Genomic DNA, 19,516 nt, shown 5'->3' with positions numbered 1-19,516 from the left:
TACTCGATTGTTACAGTTTGCTTTTCGAAACACTCCTGGTCGTACATACCGGATGTTGCAGTATACGTCACTTTCACAGCGGTCTTTCGTACCGCACATTACGTTGTACCCCATATACGCTATTTCGACTAATTTTTATTGTAGTAATGTAAGTTTGTTATTATTTTATTTATATATGCCTTAGTAGAGACCATGGAACAGCCAAGTACAAGTAAAAAGGTTTTAGTTAGAGATAACAGATTTGTTCCTATAGGTCGTAGCAGATTGATCTTATGTCAAGGAGAACTTAGTGACAGTGGCAGTGAAATAAGTGATGCTATGGATGATTTCGATGCGGATCCGGATTATGTACTTTACAAGAGGAAACACGGAAAACTCAAGTTACGTGTGTGATAGTGTAGATGAAAATGAAAAGGATGATGAAATAGAATGTGAGATACTATAGAAAACTACTTATTGATAATAGTAAGGTTTCTGAGTATATTTTCGGTCGATTGAGAAAAAACGAGAATGGTCCACCATACCTATGGTGCATTTGTACCTTTTCGTAATGATTTTGTAATCAGCGGCGCAAATCTGTCTTCAACATTGTGGGGGACGGGTAAGACCGTTCCCATTTATATATACTTCTGCGATGTCCAAAATATTTATGAAGTTGAAAAACAATGTTGTGGAGGATTAGAGGAGCAGAGTTGTCTTCAATGTCGGGAGGCGGGCAGATTTAGGCTTACTCTGGGGGACATCAATTTCACCTCAAGTTCCTTTGTGGCAACCGTACAAAAATCATCATACTTCTCCGCAAAAGCACATTTCAAATAGGATTATTGGGTGGGACAGGCCCACTCAGTTCGACTATTGGAGGGGACATGTCCCCCTCATCCCGCCGGGATTTGCGCCAGTGTTTGTAATTAAGATAAGTTCTTAAAGCATATACTTAATTATGTTTATTGCATTGGTGTATACTTTCGTCAAGTACTTGCGAGTTATAATACCTCATGTGTACTTGCTAGTTAAAAACGATATACTGAAGAAGCTCATTCACAAAATAAGTTTAAACATTTTATACAACTGTTGAAAGAATAACGTAAACATGTTAGTTGCTTTTCGGTCACTTACTTTATAAAAATGTATGGTTTATAAATAAAAATCAATGTAGCGGTCTCACAGACTGTGTATTGCAGTTAACGTTTCAGGTGTTATATTACGGTTATAGTGTTAATTGGATTTTATTGTTTACAACGAGTAAAGCTGTACGTAATATATTTGACATTTTTTTGCCAAGTAACGAATAATGTAACATTTTCTCCTCTAATCAGTCACGAAAATACTTCTATGAGCCTATGAACTGTCTGACAACAGTTATACGAGTAGCAGTGCTCCCACCTGTTGTTCTTATGTCCTAGCACATAGGAAAACAGAAAAGAACAACAGGTAGCAGTTTTCAGCGAATGTTACCAAGTTCTCAGTATCATTCAGCGATCATTCTTCGAAAAGTCTCTACAACACCACCTGGCGAAACAACGACAACTGCCATCTAACTTTACGGTGACGGCAGCCACTTTGCTTCTGTTCGGTGGCTTTCCGCATGGAACCGAAAGCGGACCGATGGCGGCAGTCATTTTCCCTTCACTTCGGTGGCTATCCGCCAAAAGGCGATAGCGGACTGATGATAGTTGGTGGCAATTTACACACGGGGATATTTGGGATTATGTTGCACATACTGGAAAATAACATTTCCAAAGAATGATTTACTTGCAAAATGGAGTCATGAAGAGAATCTTTGAGGTATGAAAACAACCGGAAGTTACTTGGAGCTAAACCTGGTGAGTAGGGTGAGTGTGCAGAAGTTAAATACTATGGTCAGATAAGAATGAAGTCACAATATTAACAAGGTACGCTGGTGCATTGTCCATGTGGAGGATGAAGTTGCCATCTGCTATTTGTGGTAATTACTCAATCAATTTTGACAGGAATTCTGTATCCAAGAGTGTACGAAAATACTCGCCCGTAATTGCATGACCTTTCGTAACAGGTTATGATAATATCTCTCTCTAGAAATCCCAAAAGATAACGTAGAGCACCTTATCACTAGATACGCCCTGAAAAATTTTCGGGGTGGTAAATGTATGTGTTTCCACTGCATTGACTCCCTTTTTGTTTCTTGATTAAATAATGAAATCTATGATTCATTTATTGTCACAACATTTTCTAAGAAATCAAATCTCTATTCTGAAGCGTGTCAAATTTGCAACAGTTGATCAAATCCTTGCCTCTGTTTGAGCGTCATTCGGTATTCGTGGAACTCAGCGAGATGAAACTTTCCTTAGGGCAAGTTCTTTTGTAATTCCTCATTCTACTGTTTCCATTTTTCGCCCAGTGTATCAAAAATCTCCCGCATGGTGACTTGCCTATCCTTCATGATGAAATTTTCAACATGGGCAATGATAGCGTCGGTTCATTCTGTTTCGGGCGTCCAGACCTTTGCTCATTTTCACACTTGTTTGTCCTGCTTTGAACTCATGCACCCACTTCCTAACAATGTTTTCTGTAAGTGCACTATCACCACACACACCTTTCAATTGAAGATAAATATCGGTTGCGCAATGTTCAACTGCGCAATGTTCAACATGATTGCTCTTCAACCGACAATTCCATGTCCTCGGGCAGTATCAGAACGTCTGATACTCGTTTAGGCACGGTGACTCAACTGCTTCCACCTAGTAAACCAAACCTACTTTAACCTAGTTTCAAACGCCGTAGTTGTTTTCATGAAATGACAAAAAATGTGGACTTTAGAAAACTTGGCACGTACTTTTGGTGTGCACCTCGTACACGATGAAGGAGTATGATTTGGAAGTACACGCACAAGGTGAAACTTCAAGTTATTTACGAGGGTTGGAACTTAAATAGTGGCAACACTGCTGTGGAGACACTATGCAACGAAATGTACTAGTGGCGCTGATAGCGCATGTTGTTGACATATCTTCCTAACCTCTGACCTAATAGACTCGCCCGTCCCACGTCACCGGGAGGCGCACAAGCGACAGAAGCATTCGTCGGCATCGATCACTGTCCACTAACGCGGCAACAGCTTGCACTTCTCCTTCAGATACGCTAGGACGACCTGCCCGATGCATGTCTGCCACAGTTTGCCGACCTTCATTGTAGGCTTTTACCCACCGTGCCACTGTTCTGTACGGCAATATCGATTCCCCACACGCCTCTCGAAGCCCTTGATGACACTGTCGTACTGTACGATCTCTCGCCCATTCAATCTTGATCCAACTCCGTTGTTCCTGTTTCGAAATATAGTGACATCTTTACGTTATTTGCTCGGAGGTTAGGTAGGTATGTCAACAACGTGCGCTATCAGCGCCACTAGTACATTTCATTGCATAGTGTCTCCAAAGCAGTGTTGCCACTATTTAAGTTCCAACTCACGTATTTTATTTATTTAATTTTTACTATTTCTCACTCTCAAGTTTGAGACATTCGATAAACTTTCAAACCAGAAATGGTTGATTTCTGTCATTTCCGGTTTGAACAGGAATTATAGTAAAGATAGACTATATTCTTGAGACGCCTAATTGATTGCATGAAACAACTTCATTTCACGTCAGTTCACCCAGGCGAATTTACCCATCATCTCACATTTTTATGGCACTTCTGCCACTTATTAGTACCAAAGTCATAATCTGTGTGAATTTTTTTCTCCTTAGATCAAATCGGTTTAGAGTTGGACGCGATCAAAGTTTAGGAAAATAGCTCATGCTCACTGCTTCCGAGATTCTTCTTAGAGACTGTACTCGAAATTGAGATGTTATAGCTTACGGTCTAACAAACGTGAAAATTTTCTCAGAGAAGCACTAAGATCTGTAGATTTCAGGAAAAACTATTTCAGCGAAATAGGCAACTTCTGTCTTTGTTTTAAAAAATCTCATGTTATAACTTTCATTTTTATGGAACGAAAACACTGCATCACTAAACAAGAATTATCACAAAAGGCCCAGGTGTTTTGGTTGTAATTTTTTACTTCAGCTAAACGTAAAGTTCAGCTCTAAACAATTGCGAAAGATAACAGTAGGATTTTGGGTACATGTTGATATTATTAATATATGTTATAAATTTATGAATTGTTAAATTACAAATTATGTGCTTAAGCTGTGGTCAGTAGGTGAAGTATTTCCAAGATTGCTTCAAAACGAGGACAAGAGGGGCCCAAGTACAAAAATGCAACATAACCGGCCACTTACATATTGTAAATAAATAATAAATAAACACAAGGATTCTCTGAATTTATCCATTTTTAACTTTGAAAAACAAGTTTTACGTTTTCATAGCAAATTAATATCGCTGCTAAAATAGACAGATATATAAGAAGCTCAGTAATACACATACACGTATAGGCAATTGATGAACAGCGTTGTTACTTTAAGGGTATATCTGCATTAATTCAGACATGCTATGATACCTACTATTTTCGATATTTGGAAAATCTAGTTCTTGTTTGGTCGTTTGGTGCTTTATTTCTGTCCCCTACTGGAATACTTAGATAATTTCGAAAGAATATGAAACATTCCATAATATTTTACAATGCTTTGGAACAGTTTCGAGTTTTGCAGAACTTGTATTCTTTTTTCTTCCAGAACATTCTCGAACTGTCTGGAATAATCCATAACTTATACTTTGAAGGCAGAACTTTTGCTGCAGTGTGTTCAGTTGTCTACAGACTGGGGAAGAATGTGTCACTACCGAGTCTGCAACACTGGTTTGCTAGTACAGTTTCTGTGTTCCATAATTAGGTTTACTTGGGGTAGCAGGTAATGCGTAGTTAATTCGATAATTGAATTAAATCAATTCGATTCAAAGAACTTGTAACAAGTTAAATGATTCAATAGTTTCAGTGCTCTGAATCAAATAAAACTATGGCCACTAGTCACAAAATCTAACCATGTTCTGTTAGAAGCAAAAAAAAAGAAGAAGAAGATGAAGAAGAAGAAGAATGCCATAAAGTGAGTTACACAAAGAGAAGTGTGGCTTTACCGCCATAAAAAGCAAACCCTACTTATGCAGAAGACAGGTATTATATCCAAAGAAGACGAATCCGCAAAAATCCGTCACTTAAGTGTTGCCGCAAAGGCCGCAAAATATATCACTTAGAGGCTCTTATCTATCGCTTAAGAGCCACAAAAGATATCACTTAGAAGTTGAATGCTGAAGTAGTGACAGAAAAAAATCGAGCTGTACTTGACAGAACTTTATATTTGCAAGAGTAACCATTGAAACTGCAATCCGTATGAAATTGTGCAAGATCTAAATATGGGAAACGTAAAGTGCAGTAGTTTGCACAAGCTGTAGCAGACAAGATATCCAAAGTTTTAGAATTTGAACTTGATTTGAAGCAGCGATGGTGACAAATGTGAGTGTAACCTGGAACAGAAAGCTTCAGATTTAGATCATTTGGTTTCTTTAATGAAACACAAGTTGCCCACAGCGAATGCATAACGTAAACTGCAAATTTTCATACCGACTTCTCAATCGTGCAAACGAATTCGACGTTTCAGAGTACATGGTTCGGCTGGCATGAAAACTTACATTGAAACACGAAATCTGTGCAGTTCCTCACCCCACACCAGGAAAGAAGAACCCGCGCAAGTGATTCAAGATTTTTACCAGGATGATGAATAACGATATTGTGTGTTTTTAATATCATTACTTGTATTTTTAATATCTTTACTTTTATTTACGGGCAATGTGTGCTATTAAAATACGCACAAGCTAGCTAAAAGAAAAAGAAGAAGAAAATATAAAAAAGAACTAGAATTAATTTTCTTTCTGATATTATTATTGATGTTTTGATGTTCTGTTAACATAGTAATTTAATGATATATGTTAATGGTCGTCATAGTAACGAGAGATATACGATATAAGAAAGAATCCATCTTGTATAATCTACATGTATGTTATTTAAAAGGTATAAATGTTTCCTTCATTACGTATTATAAATAAAAGGTAATATCAAGAAGGAGTGTTCAAGTGAATTTTGGTAAAATAGTAAACTAGATTTTAGATATATTCAAACTGTGGGCTAAAGTGTAACGCTATATACACATATACAAAAATACGTTACATTTATTTTGGTGGTTCCGCCTTAAGATTTCTGGAGATTTGTGAGAACATAAGTAAACAATCTTCTAAATAGCTAACTTTAGATTGATTTTAAGATTACGTAGCACTTTTACTAAAATGAGTGTTAATGGGAGTGAAAATATGCCTGGAAAAGTGGTAATATAGGAATGGATATATTCTCAAAGATAGATGACATTTTCAAACAACTTACTGAGCAAATATCACTGATTGAGCAAACAAATCAGCAAATATCACAACAGCTTGAACTGATATTGAAGCTTGTTTTACACTAAATTTTCGTAAAAGTTGTTGAAGCTAAAGTTAATGAGCATACAGAACAGAGTGCAATGGATCTAAACAACGAGAATGTGAAGAACGGCGGCTGTTCTCAAGACAATCAGCATGAATCCAGAATTTGCCTCAATTCTCCATCCAGTGATAGTTCACAGACAAACAGTGACTGACATGACAGTTCACAGACAAACAGCGACTTACAGTGCTTTGATTCTGTTCCTTGTTTGTACATCCTCGAAGCAAATGGAAGCAAATAACTTACTTCTGATAATGTTGCGAGGCTAACCATGGGAAGCAGCGATGATGAACATGATCGCAAGCGGAGAGATAAGTTCCGAGGAAAGAGGACGAGGTACAGAGATGGAAGTCAAAATAATCGGCGAACAGAAGATTGGATTGACAGAAAGAGACAGAAGTCAGATAAACGTTATCCGCCGGACAGCGATGAGGCTATTTCTAAAAAGCAGGACAGAGATACATCAGATGACCAGAGCAAGTCTTCATGGAACAGAAACCGTTGTAGGATAAATTACCGTGAATATTGTGGAAGAAATAAGTGCAGCCCTGTTAGAAGACACGGCATTTCGTCACTAGTCAAACGGATGAGAACTGAACCTAATTTTACAGGTAATGTAACCGAACCTAATTTGACTAGCAACAGTAATAGTAATCGTACTATACTTAAGAAGCATATAGTCATTAAATTTATTTTCCCTCAAATTAGACTTTGTAGAAATTTCACAGATGGTAAAAATTCTCAAAATAGGAAGTAAAGAACTGTAGAAATAAATAACGCTCAAGACTGTATTCCGGTCTATGACTTTCAATGCAACTTGAACGAATTCGTTGGCCATGTAACTTAAACTAAAGTTACGGCGTCCGAGAAAACCGTATTCAATTGATTGTTGTTTTATTTCATTGTAAATACCGTTACGATTTCGTTTCTTTTTATTTGAATTCTATGAAAATAATATAAATAAATATCAATGATAAGAATTTCATAATATATAACAAAAGATTTAGAATTTGAATAATGCTTATCAAAGTTCTAATAACTATATTAATTTTTAACATGGTAAAAGTCCAGCGTATAAAACCACATTTATGTTTTAAACAAATTAATCCTAACGTTTTCGAACTAGTGAATGTAAAAACTGGTAAACGTTTGGGTTTACGCAATATTGTGAACTTAATTTATGGCGTTCTTCAAAATATACTAAAAGTAAATGAATGCAATTATTTAAGACATTGGTTCCTTCTGAAGTTGTATCTAAAGTTAACATCAATGACATTTAATCCTTGAATTAATTCTTAATATGATAATTTCTTTATTTGAATTAGTTTTTGTTACGATGTTGATTATCTTGTTTTGTTCTAAACATTGTCGATATTTCGTTTGTAATTTGAATGTTGTTTAAATATATACGATATTTGATCTTTTCTCGTTCAAAAGAACAATTATATGAATGTCATAATAATATCTTTTACAAAATCTTCTTAGTTATGCCCGAGAAAATAATATAGATTTTGTTAACTTCTTACTTTCGATAAGTATTAATGGACACGAAAGGACTTAAAAATAAATAACTTTTATAACGTATTTTGAATGTACCTTCTATTTACGTCGTTGAATTGTATGAATATTTAAAATAAAATTAATTTTGAGAATTAGAATAAATAAGAAAATGATATTAATATAAAGAAATATGATATATAATTATATGAAATGTAATTTTTATATATACGAGAGTCATTCAGAAACTTAGGTTTTTTAATATGGAATATCAAACTGTTCAGGATTCTTTTTTATTTATTGTAAACAAAAGGTATTGTTCGGGTTGCATAATATAACGATATTGTGTATTTTTATATTATTACTTGTATTTTTAATATCTTTACTTGTAATTACGGGCAATATATGCTATTAAAATATGCACAATCTAGCTAAAAGAAGAAGAAGAAAATATAAAAAAGAACTAGAATTAATTTTCTTTCTCATATTATTATTGATGTTTTGATGTTCTGTTAACATAGTAATTTAATGATATATGTTAATGGTCCCCATAGCAACAGATATATAAGATATAAAGGATCCGTTTTGTATTAATTTCATGCATGTTATTTAAAAGGTGTAAATATTTCCTTCATTACGTATTATAAATAATATCAAGATGAAGTGTTCAAGTGAATTTTGGTAAAATAGTAAACTAGATTTTAGAAATATTCGAACTGTGGGCTAAAGTGTAACGTTATATACACATATACAAAAATAAGTTACATATGAATTTTCCAGGCAAATGCCAAGAATAAAGGATAGAGTCAGCATGTCCAGGGAAGTGTACAAACAGAAAAGTCTTCTCCTATGCAACTTACATGACTTTTACTGTTCCTTTAGGATAAATATATTCAATTCAAGGGTTTTCGAAGTTCTGTTCTCGACGCTCAAAGTGGTGTATTTTGGCAGGAAATACGGGAATCCACGCTGTCTATATCTGCACCATGCATCAAAATATTGAGTTGCCTTTTCTGCTTCTTCATGCTCTAGTTTATAACTACAGTAAACTTATTTTATTTCTGTGTGACGATTGGAATCCAGCCTGTATGTTCCGACAATGCGAACACTGCCCTTCTGTAGAAATCCTAAAGCACCACCTCGTTAGTAAGTTGACTGTGACCCAGATGATGTAATTGAATATTATCAGTGAGCCAATACGGAGAGAACAAAATTACAAACTGTCACTGAAAATTTCAATTAGTTTATAGCAACAGTAGTGTTAAAGCTTGAACTCCTTGTACCCAACGCATATATCATAAAACAAGAGGAGGCTATCTAAAACACCTGAAAGGGACAATCGGTGTTAGAGGAGTTATTGTTTTGTTGGATTTTAGTGAAAATTATTTCTTCGTTATTGTTATTCCAAGATCAAATTACATCCGTTGGTAAAGTGTTTGCCTACAGTAGTGCACACGTTGATGGCATTATTTTCCATAACATTGACAAAAGGGGAGTGGATCACATTCGTTCATACCTACAGCCAGCATTTATGGAAGCAAAAACTATTTCTGACACAAGAGGTTTTCCTGGTGTATTTCCACTATCCCAACAAGAAGTAGGATTGAAGAAAACAAGACAGGTGAAGAATACAGTTCGTCAATAAGTATTCTTCAGTTTTCAATTTTGGAACTGAAACCAGATGTGAGTCTCATAATATTGTATCTAAACTGTATACCGGCTGCTATGTTAGTAGTAGGGTTTCCCATATATGCAGCCGAGTCACAAAATTTTGTCGATTCTGATTGACTGATAGAGGTCACATAATCTTAAGCCCCGCCCCTCTGGAAATACGCTCTTAGGTCACGTGGTATGACGTCATGCGGTCATGTGGTCTTAGGCCACACCCTTGCGGGTAATTTAAAATTAATCCCTCACCCTCTTTTATGACCGAGGTTTGTGAATTAGGTGCTATTAGAGTCTATTTCGATCTCTTTTACGGGTATAAAACTCGGGCTTTTATCATCTTTGATGAATGCTTTCTTACTTTATATTGTTATATGATTGAGCATAGAAGGACATGAATGTCCCTCATCTGCACCCATCAGAGGTACATATAGCCCACCTTAAGGATGTGTTATGTATAGACTAACCTTAAAAATTTCTCATTCCCTATTACGGGCATAAAATTTGAAGATTGTCAGACACTTTGATGAACGCTTTTTTACTTTATATGATAGAGTACTGCATCTTGGATGGTGTATGTATAGCCCAACTTAAATTTCTCGAGCCTTTTTACGAAAAAAAATTAGGAGGTTTTTGATCTCATTGTTAATGTTTTATTTCGTTATGAATCATTATATGGGGGTCGGTCAAGGGATATGACGTAATGAGATTATGTGATCTTATCACACCTTGGAAAGTAATCCAAAATTAATACTCAACTTCTTTTATGACCAGGATTTTTGAATTACAGGCTATAGGGTCTATTTTGTTCCCTTTCACGGGCATAAAAGTATGGAGTTTTTTTTAACTTCTCTATATTGTTATATGGTGAATTAACTCAAAGTCTAATCGGTATAAAGTATGACATGCCACACATGTATGTGGACAGCTAGTGATCATAGTGTCTGATAAGCCAAATTGTTTAGTTTACCAAACTGTTGCACGATATTAGTTTCATAATAGAAAATGTGTTTTGCTCAGCGGTTAGTTTATTATTTAATTATAATATGTAATAGGCAAAACTGGTATAATGGATAAGTTTCTGTAAAGATAGATACATATATGTGAACATATACATCTAAATACGTATATCAGTTCAGAGCAGCCACAGTTCTTATAGTTAAAAGTTACCTCCTGTTGGGTATAGCGTGGTAGTAAGTTCTTGTGCTCCATGAACACTTCATCTACGAAGGTATGCCATCTGTAAAAGATAGGATCTCTCATGGCAGTTTCTACTGCTCCCATTACACCAGGCTCTTCCTGTGAAATAAAATCAAATTAACCATGTTTTAACAATTAGATTTCAAACATTTTCTATATAAACTGTAATGAATGCAAAATGTAAGAACGAAATACCTAGATAAGTTAACACTAGTATTATATAGTCAATGGGAATGGATGGAAACCCAGTAGCATGTTGCCAGACCTCTCCCATCGCGCATAGGAAGAAAGATGTTTCATGGTGTGATGTCAACTAGACCCTAGCCCCAAATATGTCTGCTTCCCCAACATGAAGCAGTTGAATTAAACGGACGAGTCAGTGTGTGTCAATCAAAGAGATTTTAAGTGCATTGTGATGTTATTACTCATAGTAACATAGACCTGAGACATTTGAGTGATTTAATGCGGAGAAGAATCGTCGGGAAACTCGAAGAAGGACGAAGTGTGACGAGCGTGGTCCAAGAGTTTGGTATTGCCCAGAGCATTGTTTCACGTGCATGAGAAACATTCGGAACCACAGGCAATGGTGTTCGAAAGAGAGATGTTCTTCGCTTCAGAAGACGACCAACACATTGTGAAACAGACAAAAAGGGATCGACGTAAAGCAACGGCTGCAATTGCAACCACATCAAAGAGGACTGCAAATTGCCCTATCTCACACCCCACAGTGGCACATCGACTTCATAAGTGTGGCGTCTTCAACCGATGACCATTACGTTATATTCCGTTGACACACGGACATAGTCGTTAAAGTTTGCGGTAGTGACAAAAACATTAGGACTGGGGTCCCGTTCTATTCTCTGATGAGAGCAAATTCAGTCTGAGTAGTAATTCTGGACTCATAGAACACGTTTAGATATATAGTTATAACTATCAGACTCATCAGACTCGAGGGAAGAACAAATAGTTAACGTAGGAATATTGTCGAACATGGTCATTTTGGTGGTCCGATGTTACTGTACGAGGAGGCATAATGTTCCATGAGGATACCGATCTCCTGTTCGTGATGCCCACAGAGTCTTTTAAGGATCATTTTACTTCTTTTGTAATGTCAGAGGGACATCATAAATAGTAATGTTTTCAATGTTTATTATATTGGCTCTATATACAAGAATTATATTTGCCCTTCTAATCAGTATTCTTTTTTTCTGTTTGCTATAGCACTACTTTCTCTGTATGGTTCAAGTCTGACCACAATGCTACATGGGAGTGACACAGCTTGCGAAACTTACTTTAGTCCTTACGTTTTGCAAACCAGCGTATCTTCTTATTTATTATGACAATTTATTTGTAGGTGTATTTATAACAGATGCAAAATTCATCCACTTAACCTCAATGCAAATGCTGATAATAAAAGTTAAATATAATAACATATTTAGGAACCAGGACCGTATTTACTCACTGACCGGGGCGGCAAATTTTCTTGAACCAGTCACTTCTGCATACTCCAGTTCTTTACACTTCAGATTTAATTATACACATGCGTACGAATATGATACGTGATTTTTACATTTGTAAATATCCAAGCAACAATAATCCATATATACTCTGTAATGGACCACTTTGATCCATTACAGGACTTATGTGGTCTTGTCTGTGTATGTCCTTATTCTTTATATTAACCAATTTAAAGTGTTACGAAAACCTCCCCGATAAACACAACCTTTACGAAGACACTTATGTGTCGGGTGGAGAGGATTGCGTGCTACAGTGAAATTTAGAGCTGTGTTGGTGGTAGTTCACTACCAGAAGGACCACTTCTACCGAATTGGTCTAAATGGAGTAGCCAGACGAAGAGTGTTCGGGGACAAGGTAGCAGTTCTCCAGTATCCAAGTTGGCGGAAATCATAGTGATTGGTACGGCAACTTGGACATTAGTCCCAGGCGTGGTCAGAGTGAATTTAACGGCTGGGATACTGCGGGGTGGAATGCAACGGGAAACCACCTCTCTATTTTCCCTAGTTTGCTGGCAGCAAAAAGAGAACATATGAACAATGGTCTTTCTCAGGTCAAAATGTAGTTTTGGAGGTAAAATATCCCGCCATTGGGATCTCCGGGAGGGGGATGGCTTTGGAAGGACTATTGGACGAGAAAGTAATAATGGGGAAGACACACAGAGAAAGAAAGAGAGGGAAGAGCAAAGGTTTAGGATAGGGACATGGAACGTACGTACTATGTTACAGAGAGGAAAATAAGAAAATCTTAAAGAAGAAATGAAACAAAATAATTTAGATTTGGTAGGCGTTTGTGAAGTTAGATGGGAAGATAATGGGGTATTGAACAGCGAAGGATATAGAATGTTTTACTCAGGTAATGAAAAGGGCGGTCATAATGGCGTAGGAATAATTCTTGGAAAGCACTTTAGGGAGAAGGGAGTGAAAGTATAATTTATTGATGATATATTTATGATGTTAAGACTTAAAGGGAAAACGATGGATCTAGTGGTGATACAGACAAATGCACCGACGACTACGCATGCAACTGAAGAAGTAGAGGAAAATTATGAGAAAATAGAAGAAATTATTGAAGAGTGCATGCATAATTCTAATGGGATATTTCCATGCAGTTTTGGGAGAGAAACAAGAAGGTAGTATCATAGGCAAATATGGTTTAGGCGAAAGAAATGAAAAGGGAGAGGGACTGGTGAATTTCTGTAGAGAGAATTCACTAGTAATTGGGAGCACTTGGTTCAATCAGCACAAGAGAAGAAGATATACATGGAAATCACCAATAGACGGCGGAAGATATCAGATAGACTATGTTATAATTCAGGACAGGTATCGCAATAGCTTAAAGAACGCGAAGACCCTTCCCGCGCCTGATATTTTCTCTTATCATAATCTTGTGAGAAGTAGATATTTAACTGAAAAATGTAGGCAGAAGAAAAGTAGGTAAAAAGTGTTGAATACTGTAAAGTTGAAACGAGGAAATAAGAAATCTTTTCGTCCAAAAATTTGAAGAAAAAAGTTCAAACGAGGAAAGGATAGGCGCAGGTAATAACGGACGGTGGGAACATATTAAACGTTGCTTACAGCAGGCTGCAGAAGAAGAAGTAGGTTACCGTAAACATAAAACTGCTAAGAAACTTTTGGTTACATAGCAGATGTTGCAGAAAATGAGGGAGAGAAAGATGTGGAAACAGGTTGATACTGAAGAGTGCAGAAAGATATACAGAAAGTTAAATAATAAATTACGAAGAGAAACAGACAGAGCGAGCAATGAGTTTTACAAAAGAAAATGCGAGGACATAGAAGAATTACAAACAGTTGGGAGATATCAGGAAATGTACAAGGAGGTGAAATCTATCGAATTTCGGTGGAAACAAGGGTGCTTTATGATGGCAGTAGAAAATAAGAATGGGAAGGTAGTCAGCGAGAGAAATGAGGACATAGGAAGGTGGAAAGAATACGTTGAAGACTTATATGAGAGTAAAGATAGACCGAGTAGCCTAAATGTTGAAGTAGAAAATGAAGTAGGTGAGGTAGATAAAGGATTTAATATTATTCGGAATGAGTTGGAAAAGGCTATATCCGAGATTAGGAAGGAGAACCGGAATAGATAACATACCAATCGAATTCATTAAAAATATAGGAGACAAGGGAAGGAAAAAATTGTTTCGACTATGCAATGAAATATATGAAACAGGAGAATGGCCAAAAGACTTTCTGAAAACGATCATGATACCAATGGCTAAGAAATCGAACCCAAGGAGATGTGAGGATTATAGAACTATGGTGAAGACTGAATTCTCGCCTACATTTCCCCATTATTGAACGCTATTTTTTAATACCTGGTTTCCCCAAAGCGAACGGTCCCTTTCGCAGCAAAAAGAGGAGACTATACCCCGTGTGTTTAAGAGTAAATACCCCTAGACTTTTCCATTGTTGAACACTATTTGTTTTATACTTGGTTTCCTCAAAGCGAACACTTCTTGTTTCGCAGTGAGAGATGTAGGGTTTACCCCTAGTGTTGTTATATAGTAACCTTTTGGTAGTGGACTTTTCCTTTACCAAAGACCATTTACTCTGTCTTTTTTGCTATTAGGATTTCAAAGTAAACGTTTGCAGCATTTGTGCTAGAGGTAGATATCCACCGTCAATGAAGTGGGTACGGTCCCCCTAACTAAATACTCATTGCCTTACTGAAAGACTTGAGTTTATGTCCCCTTATTTAACCCAATAAATTAGCTTATTTTTTAAGTTGACTTATACTTGTATTGATTCCCAATACCTTAACAGAATATTAATATCACCAGAGCATACATGCATATGTATGTGAGTATTGAATTAATGTTTGATTTTATGAGAGAGAGAAAACTTAGCGCACGGGAGACATGTTAATATTAACTAGTGTATGACAATAAGATTGAAATAGTAAATATGTGCTATGGCTTTATTGAAAACATATATAATACAAATATACTATACTCACTTTAAATATATAGAAATCTACGGAACAGTGTTACACACGCGTCTGCCGTGCCGGACTTTCAATGAACAACTAATCTCTAATTTAGAATTCTGCCACTAGGTGTCACTGGTACTAGTGGTGGCGCAATACATGATAGGACATGATATAACTTGCATTTGGCGTGCGGGGCCATCATTTCCTTTCACGGCAGTGTACATGCAAGATCAAAGACGAGCTCTATCCTCTGCTAAGCGCATTTTAATTAAAGTATATAGAATTTAATAGTATTAAATAAATTATACAAGACATTGATATAAGCGTATTGTATTAAAGACAGCGAAGCATTGCTGAACCCTGTGTGGCGGTAGCAACGCAATTAGGAGAGCCAGACATCTTGTTGACCATCCGTACTGCGACGGAGTCGACATTTATTTTTCTTTTTGTGGATTTGTGAAAGATTAACTAAGGCTTGAGAGGTGTGTATTTTATATTTCTTACACTTACTGTAATTTTTTTTAAAAAGAAAGAAATTATACATATTCTAAGTTTTGTTGAATTGTTTTTAACCATTATTAATGAACAGAGAGACTTTTTAGTGGATATTTTAAGAGAATAGTCTACAACTCAATATCAAGTGAATATTTACTTATTTCTTTTCAAAAATTAAGCAGATTCCTTTCTATTTACAGATCATTATTTAACTATAACTTGAAAGTAAGTGATTGATTTCTATCTACACATGATCATAATATGACTATAGCTAGAAAATAATTGAATGGCCTCTCTCTTTATTAATTGATATATTAAAGTGAACTTGATAACTCAAAAAAGTTTTTCTGTCTTATTTCTTTCAGATGGATTTTATCTGCCCCACCGAGGAAATCAACATGGTAGACGAAATTTATTTGCAGGAATTGGTGCGCGGTTTCAACGTCCACCCGAGGGTCTTCAGGACCTGGAAAGCCATAATGAAACTACAGCGCCTGGGACATGGGGGTCGGAGAGATGCGATGCACTCCTTCGTGCCTTGAAGGCAATGATACGCTGCTTTTCCAGCACTGCGTAAGCAGTGCTGATGTCTTAGATTTGTTTGTGTAAGAGTTTTTCCTTACTTATGATACTTATGAATCGGCTCAACGAAAACTTTTGTATTTATTATATTGTGGGAAAGGACTGGTGGATAGGAAAAAAGATGCAGTTATCGAACTTTTTTTGATTTCGGCACGCGGTTTATTTCGTAACCATGCTCACCTCAAAATAGTACCATACTCGTATCCCCTCAACAAAATCATAATTTGAGTCTTAATAATTTACAACAATTAACCAATGAACATTTAGCTTTCTTAGATGAAGTAGATGGGATTGACACTCGAAATTCCGCTGAAATACCAGTTGAAGGAATGAGGAGTTTGGTTCAAAATGAGGACAACGCTGTGATTATGCCCACGCAACAAGTCCAGGGAGAAAATCCTGTATACAATCCATTTCAACACTGTTATGGGGACGAAAGGTTTTTCACTCCTCAGCCTGACCCGTCATATGCCGGTGTTCCAACAATGGTTGGACATGGCAACATCAACAATGATTGTACAGGTGGTACTACTAGTAATCCTAATGGTGGTAGTACAAGTGGTAGTAGTAGTGATAATAATAATGGCGGGTATATTCAAATAGATAGTAATTTCGAAATTGTAAGAGAAAACAGACAAAGGTTTCGTATGTTTCATCTTACGAGCCATGAAATTGCCGCCAGACCTGTGCGTGATGAAAGTAATATTAATAACCCAAAAGCTTATATCGAAAGTTTAATTGATTTTGCGTTGGAACATGTGATCTTCAATGCATGCCCCTTCGGATGACATTGGCTTATACATAGAGAGTAGTAATAGTACCAACAACAAACCAGTGTATGCCCCGTGGAGAAGAAAGGGCAATTTCTTTGCTAGGAGAGTCCTTACTTCAATCGGATGTGTACTAAATTCGAATGACGTGTTCCTTTTGGAGCAAGAAGTACAGTTTCGATTCCATATAGCCGACAGCATGCATGGCCAGGGAAGAAATACTACAACGAGTGCCGTTGGAAAATACTCAAAATGCTATGACTGTTTGGAAAGGCGATTAATTTGCATTGAAAATAAAAATATTTATTGTCTACCTCTGGCCATAGTTTGGGGCCAAGTAAAGCTCCACGGCACAAAATATAATTTCTATAATTTAAAGAGATGATCGCGATACACGGCTTTTTAAAGCAGAAGTTCTCTGGAAGATTGCAGTTGTTAACGTTCAAAGTAAAGGAGACTGTGAGTTTTCCGATCTTTGCACTTTCCAAACATATTTGAAAAGGGAGTATCAAATCGTGGTTTATGAGGATCATGAAAAGAATAACCGGGAGTATATAGTACGTTACCGGGAGAATCCGTAGAAAATAAGATCTTTATCCTATATCAAAGAGGTAACACTATTGGCCTTCCGAACCAATTCGTAACATTAGGACTTTCCTTAAGGGACGGAAATATTGTTATTATTGTTTGGAAGCTTATGATGAGAGATATCGTACACACAATTGTAAAACTCGTTGTACTTTTTGCGAAGATACTCACGAACGAGATTATACTGCCAACAAAATTAAATGCATTGCATGCAATAGAGAGTTTGCTGAGGGTGTGTGTTTTGAAAACCATGTGAGCGTAATAAAGCGGCTAGATCTGTATGTGATAAAGTAAAGCTCTGCATCGATTGTGGTGTCATCTTTGATAAGAGGGGGCGAAAATCTGATCACATGTGTGAAAATTTCTGCTCAATGCTTCGTACACATATTGATACAAACCATATGTTACGTTCAGAGACAGCGACCTGTTCATACGAAAAGGTTTATGTACATCACCTATGATGTAAAGACGATGTTGAAGGCACCGAATTAGCACGGTGAAAGGGAACACAAAGATGTACTGGTGAGTTGTCATCACGTTTGTCACACCTGTATAAGGAAAAGCATCGATGAGTCTTGTAAAACGTGCGGTGACAATAATGGAAATCTTTCGTTTTTTAAGACATTGACGGATTTTATTAACCACGTGTTAGTAGAGCATCCTGTCTTTCAGAAGATAGTGGCGATTGCCCATAATGGTTGTCGCTACGATGGTCTCTTCTGTCTTAGAACTCTAATAGAAGACGAGCATATCATACCTAGTGTTCTAATCCAGGGTGAGAAGATTTTTAATATCAGCATAGGTAATCTATCTTCTTCCGTGATTCTTTCCTTTTCCTCGGCGTGAAATTATCGAATTACCGAAAACTTTATGCCTTAGTCAAAATTTAAAGAAGGGAGATTTCTCATACTTGTTTAATACTGAAGAGAATCAAAATTATGTCGGTCCCTACCCTCCGCTTGAATAGTATGACCCTGAGGCGCGAAGCACGGAAGAAAGAAACAATTGGAAACTTGGCACCAAGAACGTGCGGTAAGTTGCGAGGAGTTTAACCTGCAGAAGGATATGCTGGCTTATTGTGAGAATGACGTTAGAATATTAACAGACGTGGTCATCAAATTTAGTGATATGATCGAAGAGAAAACGGAGGGATTGCAATGTTTCATCACATCATCCACCATTGCAAGTCTTCCGATGTGGACATATTGTACTTTGCATTTAGCGGAGACTACTATTGCCAACATTCCCGCGTAGGGATTTCATCATACGACCAAGTATAGTACGAAAGCTATGGGATGCTTATGTATAAGAAACTCCAATTAGGGATAGAAATCCAGCATGCTAGGAGAAATGGGGACAAGTATATTGGTAAGTACAAGGTCGATGGATGGAACGAAGGACTCAACGCTGCTTTCGACATTTACGGATGCTATTTCTATGCCTGTAGGCTTTGTTACCCTTTTGACCGTGACGCTATTCTTCACGACGCTCAAGACTCGTACAATACGATGGAGAAACGATATGAGTAAACCATGTTGCCTCGTAGGTACCTGAAAAGTATAGGTGTAAAGATATACGAAATATGGGAATGTTCTTGGGACAATAAGGTAAAGACGGATATGGAAGTACAAAGGTTTATTGAAGAACGTACTAATCTACCTAATTTTCTTATTCATAAGAACTGTTACAACGGTGGTCGCACGGAGGTCTTTCGTTCCTACGTCAGTTGTGCGAGTGATGAGCGAATTGCCTATGTCAATCTAAGATGTGGGAAGTATTCACGGTGTAGAAAAATCTTCCATTCTGCCTTCAAAAG

General features: G+C 36.8%; 1 protein-coding gene across 1 annotated transcript in view; it reads right to left on the bottom strand.

The window, feature by feature from the left end:
- The window catches only part of LOC145666539 (phenoloxidase 1-like), an 817,003-nt gene that overhangs the window by 117,236 nt on the left and 680,251 nt on the right, over nucleotides 1-19,516 (bottom strand). The window contains exon 9 of the mRNA XM_081733851.1: nucleotides 10,772-10,900. Within this exon, the coding sequence (XP_081589977.1) occupies nucleotides 10,772-10,900 (129 nt within the window). The remainder of the gene's footprint in view (nucleotides 1-10,771; nucleotides 10,901-19,516) is intronic.

This window comes from Thermobia domestica, chromosome 12 (genome assembly GCF_964235325.1).
Source record: "Thermobia domestica chromosome 12, izTheDome1.hap1.1, whole genome shotgun sequence".
NCBI lineage: Eukaryota > Metazoa > Arthropoda > Insecta > Zygentoma > Lepismatidae > Thermobia > Thermobia domestica.
The sequence above is the reverse complement of the archived record's forward strand: the minus strand, read 5'-3'. Positions and strand labels throughout refer to the sequence as shown.